We start from the raw sequence: 16,098 nt of genomic DNA on the forward strand, positions 1-16,098 counted from the left end.
GAAAATATCAAGTTGTACGGGGACAACATCATCTGCACAATAGCAGCTTCATTTATGATTTGATTTTAACCCAACTTGCACACAACTTGTATCACCACAAGATCTTGGTTCCTTTCTTGAACTGGCCAGATTCCATTATGGGTTCCAGTGTTATGGCCCCTGAAAAGGCCAGAATTAGCTATTTTGACCTTGTCTGCACAATAACAGCTTCATTTATGATTCGAATTTAATCAGACTTGCACAAAACCTGTGTCACCATAACTTCTCGGTTCTATTCTTAAACCGGCCAGACCCCTTAATGGGTTCCAGAGTTATGTCCCCTGAAAGGGCCAAAATTAGGTATTTAGACCTTGTCTGCACAATAGCATTTATGACTTGATTTTAACCCAACTTGCACACAGCTTGTATCACCATAAGATCTCGATTCCTTTTTATACGCCTGAAGGGACGTATTATGTTATCGCCTCGGTGTCCATCTGTCTGTCTGTCTGTTAGTTAGCAATTTCCCTTCAGCTCTGTAACTCTTGAACCCCTTGAAGGATTTCAAAGAAACCTGACATGTTCACCTCATCGAAACGACGCGCAGAGCGCATGTTTCGGATGGCTCACTTCAAGGTCAAGGTCACACTTAGGGGTCAAAGGTCATATGACTTTGTTTTGTGTGTATATTGCTCTGCATTTGCGTTGCATTGCAGTGCTCTTGTTTTTATTTGGCAGATCCTTCTTTTGTTCATTTACAATATTTTTTTAATTACTTCCCTTTTGTGTTACTATAAATAGCTTATTTAGAAACTTTTTTATTATTGGCCGTAGGGAAAAACCGAGACCACTTTTCTGTGGTACAACATGGATGGTACCTCCAATTTTTATGTGTATTTTAACATATCTGTATCTTGTAAGAATTTTTATTTTTTTGGTTAAATTTCTTCTCTTTGTTGTTCCTGTCGTTTGGACTTATGGCTATATAGAAAACTGATTTCAAAACAATTTTACACAAGACTAGTGTTACTTGGGTGACCATGTACTATATTCCTTCAAATAGTTTTGATTCAGCGAAAAACATGGCCCACAAGGGGTTTTGCTTATTTTCCCTATATGCCTATATAGAACTTTGAAAATCTTTTTGTCAGAAACTGCTGGTCCGTTTTCAAAATAATTTTACACAAATGTTTCTTGGGTGACCCTCTACCAAATTCCTTCAAATGATTTTGATTCATTGAAAAAGTTGCCGCCTGGGGGAGGGACTCATTTTCCCATATGGCTATACAGAACATTTCTTGTATGAAACTACTGGCCTGGTTTGAAAATAATTTTATTTGAAGTAACTCTTTTGATTGATGTTGATTATGATCTTTTGACCTTCTTGTCCTTAAGTGCAGTGATATATAACAGGTGAGCGATATAGGACCATTATGGCCCTCTTGTATCAATGTCTGCCTAAACGATCGTATTTCTTTAAGACCTTTTGTTTGGTATCACTGTATTTTTATAAGACCTCTTGCTTTTTTATATCAATGTCTGCCTAGACGACCGCTTGTTGCTTTGTATCACTGTATTTTCTATTATACCTTTTGTTGTTTTGTATCACTGATTTCCTATAAGACCTGTTTTAAAATATGTATTGACCTTATGACACAATATAGCCTTTAGATTTGTAATTGTTTGTCCATGTCTGTTGTAAAACAATTTTGAAAGTGTTTTATTACATGTAAAAATTCTATATAAACGTGATATAAAAGTAATTGTTAAACACGGAAAAGTCCTTTTCCAGAAACTTTTATAAATATTAAAGGCAATACTTGCAGATATATGAAAACAGTTATTATACACTGTCTCACTAATTAAACATATAATATATAAAAAAGGCATAGAGATATATATTACATAAAGTCGATCCTAAAATTGTCTTTTCATGGTGAGTAGATCAGAAAACCATTCAAAGCCTTTTTTTATCATTCCTTTGCATATGAATGAATACTATCCGGTTGTACATACAGTAAGTACATGTATGTATGAAACAGTCTAAGGTTTAAAGCATTATAATGACAAGAATTCTTCATAATGTCATGAAAGACATTGCAGTAATGTACATTAATCATTCTTTATAATTTTGTTCATTCTTCATACTGTCATGAAAGTCATTCCAGTAATGTATAGTGTTCATTCTGCATAATGTCATGAAAAAACATTCCAGTGATCTATAATGTTCATTCTTCATAATGTCATGAAAGATACTGCAGTAATGTACACTGTTCATCTCCTTTACTATTGTTCATACTGTCATGAAAGACATTGTAGAAATGTACATCGTTCATTCTTCATAACGTCATGAAATACTTCGAAGAAATATGTATTATTTGTTCTTTGTACTGTCATTAAAGACAATGTAGAAATGTATATTGTTTGTTCTTCGTACTGTCATTAAAGACAATGTAGAAATGTATATTGTTTGTTCTTCGTACTGTCATGAAAGACATCAAATATTAGATAAAATATTGTCAATTTTATCTTTACATTTTTGTTCAATTACATGAATATCATCTACATTTTTTCGTTTTTTATTGTTTCTAACTAAATTCGTGACTTTGTTTTGCAATATTCTCTTTTTATTTAATTAAGTGTTTAAGATTCTTATCTCAGTTCTTTTACAGTATGTTTCCTTCAAATTATCTACATCATTCGTTCCCCCAACCCCCTCTTTTATAACGTTCTCATTTTTCATTAATTTGTTGCTACATGTACGTTTTCTTTAATATATTTCAGGTGTTACACGTCACGTGTTTAAGGAACATGGCGAAACATTCTGTTTTGTAAAAGTAATCCTAGTTTTCGGGTAACACAACAATTTCTGTTTTGACGATTTGTGTATACTTTTAGCTTCTGATATTGCATAGGTATTAAGTTTTATTTTCGTAGTAATACATACTGTTTAAACGATACTTTCATGCCACTATTCATCTTCAGTTTGCGTCTGTAATGCAATAAATTTATTATTTATAGCATTTTTTCGCTTTTTGTGACGCCAGGAATCACATAACATAATGGCAAATTCCAGAGAGTTACAAATTTCGTTTCCTTCGAAGCTATTCCGCTCGTTATGGTATGAATGGTTTAACAAATATTTTCTTCATGTTCGTGTGTGTTTGTGTGTTCGGAGGAGGGGAGGAGGGGTGGTGGTGCACAAAGTTTACTTTTTCGCGCATTGGTATTATCTTCGGTAATGATAATCATCGCTCGAGGACCACATTGTGAATAGGAACGAACGAACATACAAACGAATTTATTTACAGATGAATGTACATTTTCATAATTTGTTTTGGTATCAATAATATATTCCTATGGGGTCCTCAACAAATTTTCAAAGGGGTCCACGACTTGTTTTCAACAGGGTTCTTGACCTGTTTGACAAACGTTTCTTTCAGGCATGTACTGTAACATGAATTATGTCCGTCGAAGACACCTATTTATATGCGCACCTATATTACTATTATGTCAACATTTTATTGACAGGAGCGGTTGCCTAGAGGATAAGGCGTCGAGGTCGTGTATTCGAGCCCCACTGGGGTCACGACCATGACTTCTCATATGACACCAGTACTGGTTTTTCCAGAAAGCGGACTCAAGAGTGGTTCAAATAAGCTTGAAGCTTTCATGACAATCGAATTAAAACAAATTAGTATAAACTGATCTTATACCAGCGACTACATATGGAATTAGTCTGTACAGCTTTATTTTCAAAGTTTTATTTTTTTATTTTCAATTAAATCTTATTCTAGAATTTCTGCTATTTCTTTAATTTATAAATATATATATTTTAAATACATGGATTACTTTTTACCAGGAAAAGTATAAATGTATTGTCCAGCTTTATTTACATGTCGATGGGTCAGAGCGAAATTGTTCCAAGTGCATTTCAGAGCAGACGATGTTCGGTCATGCACTGTCCTTCATCGGTCTTCCAAGAAACCGCATTAATCAATCATGACAAAAACATGTTAACGGAATATGTCGGCGATATACCGGAAGTAATTATACTATATTTTGCCGGAAAAGTATTGGAAATAATGTGTTTTTTTTTCTGAGCACATGTTTTGGTTTACCGCATGTTTTCGCAGGTGTTAATTAAATTGAGAAAATGCTTCTGTTTATAGTAAAATGGATAAGAAGTACTCTTTCGCAACTATCGGAGCTAATCTAAATAGGGAACAGGGAAACGAAATAATTTTCCCACCCGAAATCGATAAATACCACCTCCGATTTCACAAAGTAACGAGGAAAAAGCTTCAATAAGCATTAACTTGCTTTCGGCTTAATCCTTGTCATTTTTGTTGTGTTCAATATGTTTTCATGTAGCTGTATATAGACGAATAAAATATGTTTAAACCAAAGTAACGAGTGGGCACGGTGATTTTGTGTATCACAGATTCTGACAGATGAATAAAAAACAACAACAAGAACAAGAACAATAAAATTCTTTTCAAAAGCTAATTTCTTTTTCGTTGTTATTATTCAGTTTTTGTAAAACAAGTACCGGATATAATCATATTTCAGGAATGCATTAAACCATACACCTTAAAGATTAACATTCGTTATAAAAGGACCAGCATAAAACTAGCAAATCAACTTGTTTTATATTGCGGTATACGATGTGATTAGAGTACACATACTTAAAATGTTATGTTTATAAATACTTACATCTTTCCTTTTCTCCTACATTTTAATACACATTTTATCTTACTGCTTTCATTACGTTCCGAATAATCTCCGTTTAATGTGTTTTCTCTTTTATTAACTAAGGATATTAAACCCTTCTCACTGTACATAAAATGAGAATCTAACGTTTCTTATTAAAGTTATAAATAATTCAATATTGTTCAGTTTCATGGTGCATTTCAGCCTATTGTATTTGGACCTCGCGCAATTTTTCATAATGGGAGTCTATTGGAAAATCACAACTTTCATAACATTTTCGGGAATAGAAAATTTTCTACAATGTAGATTTTAATGAAACGTCTCACAGTCGTAAAACATATGGTCTATAATGTGGTGAAATAAAATGTAAAATGTATAGGTCTGAGATATTTGACTTTGATTAAAGTGAACCGCACATCTAAAGCTAATATCAAGACATTATTTTGAATAATTTAACGTGTCAGTGTTTTAATATCATATTTCAACTTTAGGAAGATACTTACAGTGCTATTGTAACTGTAACTAGAGCTGTCACAGGAGTGACGAATTATACCCCCAGAAGTAAGCCAATGTCAAAGTCGAACTTGTCCTATATATGATGATGTTACACCTGTGTAAAATGATTTAAATCTGTTAACCCTTTCATGAGTCTGGAAACCATGAGTTTGGCAAATTTTAAGTTGGAAAGGGGCCATAACTACGTAAAAAAATAGGTGGTTTGTAGCCGAAGTCGAACTTGACCTGTACTTTATGATGTTACACCTGTGTAGTCATAAGTGACCTCCGTATCAAATGTGATCTTAGACAAAAATTTTCTCTAGTTATTTGGCAAAAAACGTTCTACTGTTCTAGGTCAATGTGACCTTGACCTTTGACATACTGAGCTCATAATCAATAGGGGTCATCTGCTGGTTATGATCAACCTCCCTATTAAGTTTCGTGATCCTAGGCCCAAGCGTTCTAAAGTTATCATCCGGAAACGGTTTAACTGATCTGGGTCACTGTGACCTTGACCGTTGTCCTACTGACCTCAAAATCAACAGGGTCAACTGCTGGTCATGACCAACCTCCCTATCAACTTTAATCATCCTAGGCCCAAGAATTCTCAAGTTATCATCCGAAAACCGTTTAACTGTTCCAGTCATTGTGACATTGACCTTTAACCTACTGACCTCAAAGTCGAACTTGACCTGTATTTTATGATGTTACACCTGTGTTCTAAAAATTATTTAAATCTGTCAAACCTTTCACGAGTTATTGTCCGGAAGCCATGAAAACCAACGGACCGACCACTATACACCCCCCTGCCACACACACAAACCCCGAAACTTTGTTTGTGGGGGTATAATAAATTTACTCACGGGTTGCAATTACTTTTATTTCCTTACGCCGAATCCAGGCTTTATTCTACGTTTTCCGGCAAATGACGTTACGCCATCACTTCCTGTTTATCAAACGTGCAGAACTACCTTAAAACGCAACAAACTTATAGTTGATTTTTTCCCGCGTTTAAAGCAAAATGTTCTCAATTTTGACAACCAGAAATACTGAACAAACTATTAATACAAGCGTCTTGATCTCATACTATTACTACTACTCATCTGAATATAAGAATTATATGTAAAATACCTGTTACTAAGGAAGCCCTGGAGGGACAATTGATTTCCGTACTTCCCACTTCTGACTTCTAACTTTTGCACTTCTCACTTCCAACTTCTTGACTTCCTACTTCCTACTTCTAACTTCCACACTTCTGACTTCTAACTTCCGCACTTCTGACTTCGGAAGTAAGAAGTCAGGAAGTTGGGAGTCAGAAGTGCGGAAGTTAAAAGTCAAAAGTGCGGAAGTTAGAAGAAGGAAGTAAGAAGTCAAAAAGTCGGAAGTAAGAAGTGTGGAAGTTGGAAATCAGAAGTCGAAAGTCAGGAAGTTGGAAGTTAGAAGTGCGGAAGTTAGAAGTCAGAAGTGCGGAAGTTAGAAGAAGGAAGTAAGAAGTCAAAAAGTCGGAAGTAAGAAGTGTGGAAGTTGGAAATCACAAGTCGAAAGTCAGGGAGTTGGAAGTTAGAAGTGCGGAAGTTAGAAGTCAGAAGTGCGGAAGTTAGAAGAAGGAAGTAAGAAGTCAGAAGTGCGGAAGTTAGAAGTCAAAAATGCGGAAGTTAAAAGAGGGAAGTAAGAAGTCAAAAAGTCGGAAGTAAGAAGTGTGGAAGTTGGAAATCAGAAGTCGAAAGTCAGGAAGTTGGAAGTCAGAAGTGTGGAAGTTAGAAGTCAGAAGTGCGGAAGTTAGAAGTAGGAAGTCAAGAAGTTGGAAGTGAGAAGTGCAAAAGTTAGAAGTCAGAAGTGGGAAGTACGGAAATCAATTGTTCCTCCGGGGCTTCCATATGTTACAGCTCACACACTGTATAAAAGAAGAAACAATATTTTTTCCACGCGATGTCGCTATGATAACATCGCATATTCATGAAGAGAATATTTCTGTGTTGTTTAATGTCTTTTAACTAGTTATAAATGACTTATAAATGAAATACTATGAACAAAATGTTCGTCAAAATTGAAACTAGTTTGAAATAATTTTGATCACTTAAAAATATTGCAGAAGAACACCTTCGAGAAATTTTATTCTCCTTAAAGATATACATTAATAGGCTTATTGAAATAATGAATACGCCGATTTTGTTCTATTTTTGGATAAGTCAGGAATTTAAGCAGCTTCATCATTTATCTAATATATTACAAGAATATGACGTTGGTGCAATTTTGTCCAGAGAAGTTTCATATCAGCTCTGAATAACAAATGGTATGGTATTTGATAACCGCATGTTAAAGTGTTTCGCTGAGATATTTGATATAATCATTTCCTGTGATAAAGATTTTCTTTGGTTAGTGGTTCAGAGTCTTGCTGCCCGTGGGCAGACACGATATCCAATCAATCGACACCAGTCACGTGACGGTGGCGTAATGGCTGACTTCCGTTTTGTGGGCAGAGTTGACAAATTGCGTTTCCGTTGAGCATTTTCTAAACCAGAACGTTTGTGTTTTCTCATCAAAGTTAGTCGGCGATTATATAGGGTAGGGAACAATCCAGACGCTATTGGGACATCATTTCCGTCAGGCGTGTACGACATTTCATTGAATGTAGGCAGCACCACTCCCCTGAGGTGATCCAAATGCGAGAACTTCCTTTCAATGTAGCTTCTGAAAACATCTTCCGCTGTTATGTATTTTAGAATCTCATCTATGTTTGTTAAACTCTTCTTCAATAGTGTTAGTCGATTATCTGAAACGAAGAATAATTCAACTGAATAATGTTGAAATAATGTATATCGAGATGAATGTTCGTGGTTTTGTTTATAGAATATTTTTTTCAATAACATTAAAGAAACCATATCGGTATTGAAGAGGTGATGCTATTGTTAAAACAATATAGTCCAGTAAAGCTAGAGAAGGGTTGGAACTAGGTGCAAAAGTTTGTTTTTTGATGCTACACGAAAGTACATACTTATAGCTATTTCCAGAAAAAAATCGCCGTTCATAGGTGCTAAGGGATTTTTTCTACTTAACATAATAATTTTCCTTGTTACATAGAATTCGGAATTTTTAATGGCGCTAACTGTACACCTTGGTGACATCATCAGGTACATGTCAACAAGTTAGAGCCGCCATTTTTTAAAATCTTGATGCGAACAGTGGTTTGAATTGCCATTTTCCAAATGAAATATCGAAATGGAAATATTGGTAAGCGTGTTTCTGACATATCTATAAATAACTGATATGTGTGCGGCAGGGATAACTAGCTCACTTTGTATTTTGTCCCGATTCGCATAGTGTTTGCTGGCAGATTATCGGCAATTCTAATATGCTTGTCTCTGTTAAAACACTCTTACGCTAGACTGATGTCACGTTAACATGCGGTGACGTCAAAGTTTTTGTTGCGACCAAGAAAGAGCGCTTCTATATTTTATCTACTGTTCCAGATTAAGGGCATATTAGAATCGAAATAATTTGTAGCAAAAGAATGCAATTATTACGCCCGACGTAAAACCGCCCATCGTGCATAAATAGTGTTAAAGCACTCTTTTGCTATAAATTATTTCTTAAATGATACGATGGTTAAATAAAAAAAAAAAATATCTGGTTCTTTCAAGAATCCTTCCAGAATAAAGTTGTTTTTTTAAGTTACTGACCCCCCCCCCCCCTTAAAAAAACCCAGAAAGTTCAAATATGGCAGTTTTACAAAAAAATGTTAAAGATATAAAGTGCCCCCATGTTTGATTTTTTAATCTACGGAAGCGCGTACAGACCATAAATGATGCGCCAATTTCCCGATTTGTTTGTAACGTCATTTTAAAATTTAAACCGGAGCATTTTTGTCAATTTAAACAGTTTTATTTAGTTTTGCTGAATGTTTTTGATTAAAATCATATTTCATGATCATACTGAGATGCCTATCATTCTAATTCGGTATACCTTTTTTTCAGGTTCAGATTCCAGTTTCATGGTAGGGGGCTACAAGATGGATTGGTTGGAGAGAAGTACTTTCATGTTGCTGAAAGTCTTTTCAAGATATGAATTCAATTTGATATATCTCTTCATTCTAATCAGACTAGACGAAACTATAATTACGAAATTAAAACAAAAATGCAGGAAAAATATAAATATGAAACGTTTATGTCCATGTAGCGGAACTTGAATAATAATATGTATAAAATAAATGCAACCTTAGTACAAGATTTAGGAGAATAGTTTGTATAGATTTAATACTTTTATATAATTCAGGGCTTTCCATCAGGAAATTGGGAAGAGGCCCTGGCAATTCAAACGCGGTAATTGCTCATTTTGGGAATAGAGCATTTTATTGAAACAGGGCCTTTTTTTCTTCTGCAAAAGAGGTATTTAACAGAGGACACACTTTGGTAGTTTCCTAATCATAAATGAGCTCATTGCTTCCTATTTGTGAATATGATTGCCAAAAAATGACCTTATTTTCAATAGGGAAGTGGTTGAATATCGGCTTCTGTTATATAAGGATGAAAAGCCCTGTAATTCCGTAATTTATTTTACAGTTTGATGACAATGTAGACCTGTGGTATGTGAATGAATTCCAATTCACTGGCAGTGTTTGTTTGGATCCCGCTATATATTCATACTATCTGGTAATTGGTCTTCAAAAGATCACATTAAGCTTTCTTTCACTTTTCAAATATTTCTATTTCTTTTTTTTCTATTATAGTATTAATACAGAACCTTCAATTAATCTTTTTTCTTAGATCGAACCATTGAATCATTACATTACATTCTAACACGATCTGCAGCAATTGCTATATAAACATATAGCAAAATTGCCTATACATGAATCTACGATAAAATATGGTTGGCAGTTACATTTCACCCCCTATGATTGTGGCATAAGAGATTCTACTTCAGTTCCATTACATACAAATTATTTCAGGGCTAAACGGTTGAAAACAGCATTTCAAAAACATAAATATGATAAAAAGTCATACTGACTTATGTGTAGGTCCGTAAAACACCGTAAAACACGTTTCGATCTCTACGAGCGAATTCAATTAGCTTAATTAAGATTCAGCGGTGATGTCATAAATGTATGACATAAAGTATGACGTCATGATGATGTGACGTCATATAAAGTTAACCTCGTAACTTGTAACACAGGGTCAACTCGTCTAATTTGATGATTCTCTTCGTAATTAGTTTGCGAGCTGTTAGATTACTAAATTATAAATACTTCTCAAAATTCTGATAAAAAGAAAAAAATATCTATACGTTCCATTGGCTATGCAACTCTTTCTAACCATAGGGGGTAAATTGTAACAACATATGACCCGAATGACGTATTTCGCTGAAAATGTAGTACTGTAAAATGCGAATTATTTGCGATGTTAGAATCGAAATAATAAATATGTTCCAATAATTTTATCAATTAATAAAACATGGGCAGTCGTTTGGATGCGAATGATGAAATCACTCGTGCTACGCACTCGAGATTTAATTATTACGCATCCAAACTCCTGCCCATATTTTATTAACTGATAAAATATAGGAACAGATTTATTATTTCTTAATTAGTATGCTTGTAATAGAATTCAGATATAGGGTCGTGTTTGTGTAAATTTTTCTCTGCAGACCTAGAAATTAAGAAACTCATCTCGGAGTTTTTGTATTTCAAAATTTGTTCAGTTGTTCTATGTTGACCCATATGGTATTTGCGGAGGTGATGCATACTCTAGCATAATGGCAGAACCACTGGATATATCATCAGAAGTAAGGACAGCCACAAGTCTTGTTTTGTCTATATCACACAATATTAAATACGCTACTTGAAGTAGAAACTCATAATAGTAACCCAAAGGCATTGAGATTTATTATACAGATGGCTGAGTCATAAGAAATGATAGTATGACAGACCTATAATCAAGCGTCTTTCATTTTATTATTAATAAATTATATATTAAAGTTATAAAACTTTATAAGAGAAATATATGAATTCATTTTACTGAAAAATTTAGTAAGGATACCCACAAGTATTGTTGTATATCACACAATATTAGATACGCTACTTGAAGTAGAAACTAATAATAGTAACCCAAAGGCATTGAGATTTATTATACAGATGGCTGAGTCATAAGAAATGATAGTATGACAGACCTATAATCAAGCGTCTTTTATTTTATTATTAATAAATTATATATTAAAGTTGTAAAACTTTATATGAGAAATATATGAATTCATTTTACTGAAAAATGTATCACCCAAGTAAAACGTATTTTTATTTTTGAAGAATAAAAGCTGTCCTATCTGCGAAGATTTATTAAAGGCATAACTGCAGTAAAGGAACCAGCATGGGAGCCATCTGGTCTAGTCGCGTAATGGCGGACAGGTTTTTGAACACTAATTTTTCACTTGGTATGGCCACAGAGTTCTAAATTAAAGCTGTTTTCTGTTTAAATTTCATTTTGGATGTATTTTTTGACATTTTGGTAGAAAAAAATGGGAGAGGAGGTTGTATTTGGTGATGTGAAACTCAATTTTAGTATGAGTAATACTTCCAGGTCACAGCAGTGTGATTTTGATGTGGTTTTACAGTAAGCAAATGTGACCAGAGAAATCTCTCTTAGAAGATAAATGGTCACTACTTTTCTCTTCATTTTATATCAGTTTTATCATAACTCTTTAAAATAAGGTAAGGATTTGTTCTCTGAAATGAGTATAAATATGTTTGGTACCTCTTTAAAAATGTCAGTTTTATATGGAATATATAGGAATACTATTTAGTGTAGAGTGACATAAACAACGGATCGTCCACATTTGTGATACGTGAAAAGAGAGCACATAATAGCAACTAAGCCAGTGCACAGAGAGAAATTCGAATGTCACCGTGAAATTTGGCGATTCAGTTCACAGAGACTGTAGAAGGGATTTTACAGACTTAAGAAGTGTAAAGACTGATAATAGTGGATATGACAACAAGATCCAGTTGTAAATCTTTCTATTTTAAATCTAATTGCTTCTTCCGCACTTACTAATGTAATAAGATAAGTAGTGAGTCCATAGAGTCGAACAATTGAATTTTACTGCAACTATAAAAGAGTTATGTAATGTAAGAAATGACTCATGGGGTAATGAGGTTCATGCTAGGTTGATATCAGTTTTTGATTTGCAAGCTGCTGAAGCAATTTACCATCAAGTGTGTAATGAAAACTTTCGTACTTTTAAGCATGTGCCTGACAGGTATGCTAAAGATGAAAAAAGCAATAAATCACCTGGCAGACCACAGCGCACAGTAATATTGGAAGGATTTAATGATGTCATTAACTACATCGAAAGCAATGAAGGGGCAGCACTATCAGTCAAGTTATTGAGTTATTTCTGCGATACTAATACAATAAAAATGTGACATAAAGAATCAGTTACTAAGTTGTTTTTCACTGGGTTGATAAATTAAGACTATATTGAAACACATTTTTCCTTTTCAATATTTCCGACATTATAAAAATATAGACATTCATCTTTTCACATCCATTTATATCTTGGCCCATCCTACCTTAGGCGTACAGTTTTATTATCATTTTATTCAAAATTAAGTATTCAAATCTAAACAATTTTGACTTGCCTCGATGCCGTATCAAAAAAAATCGGTATGTTATTGCAAAAATAGGAAAAATAATTTTATACAAAATCTCTTTTATATAGACTGATCAATTTTTAATATTTAATATTTGTCGTTGCTTTGTTACCGCTCTAAGGAAATGGCTGTGATGTGCAATTTGTTTTGGGTATGTTGTATCAATAAGTTATTGCTGCTGCAGATGAAAATAAAATTTGATAAAATATTAAACTCTTTTGTCTTTCTACTGCAGCTGTGGTACCTAATAATTTTCCTAGACTAATTAATTTTGCAAAACCATTTATTAGTCTAACGAATTTGTCAGAATGTTTCAGTTCTAAGGAATCATTTTATGTTGTTCAAGAATAGCTTTGTAACAGCTGCAGTGAACTCTTAGAAGAGTTAGTCATTGATATTTTTATTAATTGGTGGGCATTTTGAATGATAGATGATTTAGGTGAAATAAAATTTTGAGTGTGCAGACAACGCATTTTTATGGTGTATGATATTTCGTGTTTTATCAGGTAAGCTCTTGTACGATTGCAGTGCTCTTTTCATGTTGTCCTGATATATGTATTTTATTTCGAATGTACGTATTCTTGGTCTCATATTTCATGGCCTCTGTTTCTAATACCTTTTCAAACGTTTTAGCAAGCAACCGATATGTGTACTCAGTAAAATCCTGTTCGTGTCGGACTGGATAAATGATTCCTGTTTGTTACTTCTATGTTACTGTTATTGTATTCGTTTGTGTTAATGTGTGCATATACTCAGTCGCTTTGTACGTGTATTCATTTGCACATACCCATGTTTCGATGCTGTATAGGCGGCCTCGTTCTTTGAATGTAACTTTTCCAGCTGGACTTTTATCTTTTTGTCTTTTATCAAGCAAGATAGACATGCTTACAGGTGTTAAGATGCGCTAAGACACTGACCTTCTGACAAACCTATTTCCAGTGAAGAGCGATGTGGCCAAATAATCATTTAAAAAAGAAATTCCAAAATAATGAGATAACAGCTTTATTTGGGCTGTATCATTTCCCGATTATGTATAAACACTTAGATACTATTATGCTGCAAACTAAGTGGCATGTCTGCAAAAAGCAGAAATGCCACAAAACATGAAAAAGTATACCTGAACGAAAAATATGTATATCTGTCTTACACTTGGAAAAATTCCGTATTTAAGCCATTTTAATGGAAAACTGACAGATGTTTTCTTTCTGTGTTAAAGAAATATTTCAACTTTCAACTCTATACTATATTATCACTTGCTTTTTCGCTTCGAGAGAGAGTTATACAAATGCGACTAACGACATAAATTTTTCAATGTATTGTTTTTTTTCTAGTTTGCTGATCAGCCTATGATGGAATTGTTACAGTGTTTTACAGTCTAAGAATTTATCAGTAAATAAATTGGGCTACCTCATTTTGAGCGCCTAAAAACGATCGTCTAACAAACCTACATTTGTTTTATTTTTTATCTAAATTTATTTCATATAGATTTATTCTCATTCGTGACATTATCTAAGCTAAATAAGCAAAAACATCTCAGTATTTAAACAGTTGGTTAATAGACATGTTTCACTAACTTGCTGTACATAGTATTACTATTATTGATCGAATTACCACTTTAAAAGTAATGAAAATGATGTATGTAGATGCGATCATACAATCTACTACCGACCACGTGTTATAACCTCTAACGTTCCATCCAGGTTTTCAAGCCCGCCCGCTTAGCTCAGTTGGTCTACGGATCGCGGGGTCGCGAGTTCGATCCTCGGGCGGGGCGTATGTTCTCCGTGACTATTTGATAAACGACATTGTGTCTGAAATCATTAGTCCTCCACCTCTGATAATTCATGTGGGGAAGTTGCCAGTTACTTGCGGAGAACAGGTTTGTACTGGTACAGAACCCAGGAACACTGGTTAGGTTAACTGCCCGCCGTTACATGACTGAAATACTGTTGAAATACGGCGTTAAACCCAAACAAACAAACCATCCAGGTTGAATATTTCAGTTTGCAATAATCCAGAAACTATCCAGGAGGTAATAGAAATTTTAATATATCTTTGTACTGAAAAATGTATCATCCAAGTAAAACGTATTTTTATTTTTGAAGGCGTAATGGCGGACAGGTTTTTGAACACTAATTTTTCACTTGGTATGGCCACAGAGGTCTAAATTAAAGCTGTTTTCTGTTTAAATTTCATTTTGGATGTATTTTTTGACATTTTGGTAGAAAAAAATGGGAGAGGAGGTTGTATTTGGTGATGTGAAACTCACTTTTAGTATGAGTAATACTTCCAGGTCACAGCAGTGTGATTTTGATGTGGTTTTACAGTAAGCAACTTTTCCAGCTGGACTTTTATCTTTTTGTCTTTTATTAAGCAAGATAGACATGCTTACAGGGGTTAAGATGCGCTAAGCTAAACAGTAGCTAAAGCTTATTTGCACTTTCCAATTATACCCTCATGAACAGACTCAGATCGTGTCTGCTACTCGGTCGTTATTGATGGTATTTCCAAATGCAATAAGTATTCGAATATTGAAAATTCAAGCAGTTGTAAAAATTATAGGATATTTAAAACAAAATTTGGTTTTGGAAAATATTTGATCGGTACTAAAACAAAATATCTTAAGTATACTAGTATCATTAAATTCAGAACGAGAAATCACAGACTGCCTATAGAAACCGGTTGTTAGAGCAGAATCCCTTTGGAGTTAAGCAAATGTACATTATGTTATCAAAATATTGGTGATATTGGTGATGAGTTTCATTATCTCTTGGAGTGTTCGACATTACATATTGCAAGAAAAAGATTTATTAGACTACATAAGGAACCCTAATATTATTTCATTTGAAAAATTAATGACAACCAATTTCAAGAATCATATTGAATATAGAAAGCTGTTTATAGTCCTATTCATAAAAGCAATTATTAAAATATTTGAATGGTGTTATTAACATAGTGATTTATGAAAGCGGTGATATATAAATACCTTTTTCAGGCATTATTGTCATTAATATGAATGTATTTTTTGTTATATATACTCTATTGCAAGGAACATCTGCCTTTGTATAACAATGTTAAATGTATAATATTTAGCCTCACTGATATTACATGTCAGTATTGTTTCTGCCACATATTATCATGTGTATCATGAAATGGGAGTAATGAAGAATTGAACTGAATTGATGCCGATCTTTATTGCCTCCTCCGGATGATTGGTGTGTTATTTCAATTTCAAATATAATAAAAGAGGTGGTTTTTCATATTCTATA

The 16,098-nt window shown here is 33.8% G+C and overlaps 1 protein-coding gene across 1 annotated transcript in view; it reads right to left on the reverse strand.

Annotated features, from left to right (window-relative positions):
- Window positions 1-4,485: 4,485 nt before the first annotated feature.
- The window catches only part of LOC123545372 (uncharacterized), a 36,217-nt gene continuing 24,604 nt past the window's right edge, over window positions 4,486-16,098 (reverse strand). The window contains exon 3 of the mRNA XM_045331696.2: window positions 4,486-7,963. Coding sequence (XP_045187631.2) covers window positions 7,575-7,963 — 389 coding nt within the window. The 3' untranslated portion in view covers window positions 4,486-7,574. The remainder of the gene's footprint in view (window positions 7,964-16,098) is intronic.

This window comes from Mercenaria mercenaria, chromosome 1 (genome assembly GCF_021730395.1).
Source record: "Mercenaria mercenaria strain notata chromosome 1, MADL_Memer_1, whole genome shotgun sequence".
Lineage (NCBI taxonomy): Eukaryota > Metazoa > Mollusca > Bivalvia > Venerida > Veneridae > Mercenaria > Mercenaria mercenaria.